The sequence below is a fragment of the Galeopterus variegatus genome, unplaced genomic scaffold (assembly GCF_000696425.1).
Source record: "Galeopterus variegatus unplaced genomic scaffold, G_variegatus-3.0.2 Scaffold6959, whole genome shotgun sequence".
NCBI lineage: Eukaryota > Metazoa > Chordata > Mammalia > Dermoptera > Cynocephalidae > Galeopterus > Galeopterus variegatus.
Window position 1 is genome coordinate 114,631 of NW_007733070.1, and position 3,875 is coordinate 118,505.

Genomic DNA, 3,875 nt, shown 5'->3' on the forward strand with positions numbered 1-3,875 from the left:
CTGCTCTGAGAGTCACCTTTGGTTGTTTCGACCACAGGGGGAGATTGGACTGCCAGGCCCTCCAGGACATGATGGGGAAAAGGTAAGAACAGACATACCCAGACACACCTCTGAAAATAGTCCTCACCCTGGGGGCGGAGGGGGCAGGAAAGCTCTGGAGCAGGCCCAGCTGTGAGCCCTGTGGGGAAGGGAGAAGGGGGTGGGAGAGGGGCAACACTGCAGGCCCCAGGAGGAGCCGGCGCCCGGGCTGGGACAGGCTCTCCCTGCCTGCTCCAATCAAGCACCAAAGAGCCAAGTCCTCTGGCCTCCCATTCTTTCCTGTTCTCTCCCCCTCTCTCATCTTTGCTCCATTAATGTGGTTAAGAGGTGATGTTGATGTTTTCTAAAGGGACCTCGAGGCAAACCAGGAGACGTGGGTGCCCCTGGTCCCCAGGGGCCTCCAGGAAAAGATGGGCCTCCAGGAATGAAGGGAGAAAACGGACACCCAGGGAGCCCAGGAGAGAAGGGAGAGAAAGGGGAGATGGGACAAGCAGGCTCACCGGTGAGTGGCGAGGGCTGGCTGGCCGCTTTGTGCATGTGCCACGCCCAGGCATGATGCCAGTTCTGCATGGTGCCAGCTGCTTACCCAGGCTACAAATCTGGAGCCAGGAATTGGGGATGGGGACTTCACTTGGTTTCCCCTCAAGCCATTCACTTTATGAAGGCCAGTGTCCTGACTCAGGAGACCTGAGTCCTGCTCTGTCATCACCTGTCTGTGTCCTTGGGAATGTCACCGAGCCTTGCAGAGCCTCAGTTTCCTCATCTCTAAAATGGGTATAGCAATGCCTTCCCTGGATACCTCACCAGATTGTTGGGGTAGAGATGAAGTCATGAGTGTAGAACTGCCTCTTTGGGAAGCATGCTGAAGTCCTACTCCCAGGAAAGGTTGCATGTGCATAAAAGGGTCCTTAGCGCAGCCCAGCTAGGCACCGATTTGGCTCGGGAGCCTTCTCTGGACCTCAGTGTTTTCCATCTGTGAAATGGGCACCCTCCTAGACACCCACCCTCCAAGGAAGGAGCCATCCATGCATGCCATACTTGGTCATGGATGCTGAGCATGATGACCTTGAGCTTGACTAACAGAGGTCTTTGTCAATCTGTAGGGTCTAGATGGCCCAACTGGGGAGAAAGGAGAACCAGGTGGCCAAGGGAGACCCGGAGCGACAGGATTGCCTGGCCCAATTGGGCGCCCAGGATTTACAGTAAGGCGAGAGGGCCGGGTGTTGAGGCTGTCGGCAGGCAGCTGCAGATGAGGGCACACGAGAGTGTGCCCCTCACTAGGGCCCCCAGCCCAGTAAGTGCCTGGCACTGTGATGAGGCTGCACTAACCCGAGCCTGCCTGCCCGGCCTGGGGGTCCATCCATGGCAGCCCCAGCACTGGGACATACACAGGGGTTACAGCTTCCTCCCAGCATGACAGCCTCTGTCCTGAGATGCCAACCTAGTTCCAAGGTGCTAGTCTTAGACTCAGAATTCGCCTCTTAGAAGTGGGAAGAGCCTCAGAGGTCAACCAGTCCCCCTGCAGGAATCCCTCAGCAGCCTCCTGACCGTGGCTGTCCCATTCAGCTGGGACAACAGGTGGCAGCTCGTGGCCTCCTGACATGTCCACTCCACTGTGGGGCAGCTCCAGGGGGAGGGAGCACTCCTGGGTGTGGGGTGGAAGCTTCCTCAACAGCTCCCCCCACCCCAACCACGGCACCCTCTGGAGCTGTATCCATTTTCTATTACTGCATAACAAATCACTGCAAATTTAGGGGCTTAAAACAACACACATTTATTGTCACATAGTTTCTGCGGGTCAGGAGTCCAGGCATGTCATAGCAGACTCCCCATCCAGGGTCTCATGAGGCTGCTCTCACGGTGTTGGCCAACTGAGTTCTCATCTGGAGCTAGGGGCCCTCTTCCGTGCTCACTGGCTGCTGGCGGAATTCAGTTCTTTTCTATAGTAGGACTGAGTCCCTCGGGTCCTAGATGACACCTACTGTTCCCTACCACATGGTCCTCCCCAAAGAGGGCCATTCACATTATAGCAGCTGGCTTTTTCAAAGCCAAGGCTAGCAGGAGTGTCTCTCTAGCGTGTGCTAGCAAGACAGAGCTATGTGTGTGTAACATGTTTGTAACATAATCTTAACATATGTTCTACATATGTTATCATTTGTATAATATGTGTATGTTGTAATGTGTGACATAATCACAGGAGTGATATCCCATCCCTTTGCCATATGCCCCATTCTATGGCTTAGACACAAGTCACAGGTCCACGCTAGGGTCTGCTCACCACACGGTCCACACAGAATGTCAGCTTCTCCTCCCATGTCTAGAACTTCAGATTCTTGAAAACAGGGACCACAGCCCCTTCCCCAGTCTTCTGTCCTGCAGGCCAACTGCCTCCACACCCTCCGAGGTGTTCTTAGCTGACACCTAGACCAGTCTAGTCTGGGGCTAGGTTGTGACAGATGCAAGGGTGTGTCTGTGCCCAGGATCCCCCAGGTGCTGGCATTTACACCGTGGTGTTTTGTGCCCACAGGGAGAGAAAGGAGAAGCCGGGGAGAAGGGTGACCCAGGAGCAGAGGTAGGTCCCACCTGCTCTTCCTTTTCTGTCACAGGAGATTATTTGACAGAGACCTCATCAAATGACAGTCTCTCCAGGATGCACAGCACTTCTGTGCTCTAGAATGAAACGCACAGCTGCCTGACATGGGGAGGGGAGGAAGCTGAACTGTGCTGAGTTTGCTGAGCACTCTTGTGGGTGCTCCATGGTCTCCCCATGAACCAGGCCTCTCGGCAGCATTTGCAGAGCACCTGCTATGCATCTGTCCTGGTGCTAGAGGCTAGAGATGGGAAAATAAAGAGAACCGTCCCTCTGCACTCACAGTCCCCAGTGATGGATACTAGAGTGGCAGCCACCAGGGGACTCAGATGAGCATCCCAGATGAGCCATTTGGTAGCGCCTTGAGGACTTTATAGGAGTTTGCTGCAAGGCTTCAGAGGAAGGCTTTCCAGACGAGGCATGATTCTCTTGAGAAGTAAGAGAGTGACAGGAAGAGGAGCAAGAACAGCAGAGTGACAGGTAGACGGGATAGAGACACAGTTTTCATAAGATGGGAGAGAATCGGCCTTATTTGTAGGCTCAGGGGAAAGCTCCAGGAAAGCAACAGAGATCAGGGACCCGTGAGGGAGAGGATGTTTGGTGGCGGGGACTGAGCAACCCAGATGCCACCTCAGAGCCCAGAGAGAGACCACCAAGCCTTCACAGTCCCCAGTGAGGCCTCCCAGCCCTGTCACCCTTCAATGTTGCCAAGCCTGTCTGAATTTAGTGAAACAGACCTGATCGTATAATATGTATATTACTTGCTTAGAAATAGATAGCCCTCTAAAGAAATGTTCCTAAATTTAGGAAAAGCTTTATACACAAAAATGTTCCTCCCAGAAGTATTTAAAGTAAAAATTGGAAATAGCCTAAATTTCTAACAAGAAGGAAAGGATTAAGTAGCATGTGGTAAAAATATTAATAGTAATAATCGTCACCGTGTTTGAGAGCTTTCCTTGTGCCAAGCACTGCTCTAAGCACTGGCTACACAGTAACTCACGTTCATTCCACTCAGTGAATAGCTCGACTGCATTAAAAGGAAGCTTGTGAGGAACATCTAAAAAATGGAAAAATGGGTTTCATGTTAAGTGAAAAAGAATTAAAAAATTATATATAATTATCATAAGTATATAGATATATTCAAATGCATTTTATGCATCAAAAAAGCATTTAAATATTTTTAACTTTTTTATTTTTAAAATTATCATGCAGATAAAATTGACTTTTAGGGGAGTGTGTACAGTTC

The 3,875-nt window shown here is 51.4% G+C and overlaps 1 protein-coding gene across 1 annotated transcript in view; it reads left to right on the forward strand.

Moving 5' to 3' along the window:
• LOC103606922 (collagen alpha-1(XIII) chain-like) overlaps positions 1-541 on the forward strand; it is a gene marked incomplete at its 3' end in the record, with an annotated part of 49,859 nt that extends 49,318 nt beyond the window's left edge. The window contains exon 24 of the mRNA XM_008591481.1: positions 434-541. Within this exon, the coding sequence (XP_008589703.1) occupies positions 434-541 (108 nt within the window). The remainder of the gene's footprint in view (positions 1-433) is intronic.
• Between the last annotated feature and the right edge of the window lie 3,334 nt (positions 542-3,875).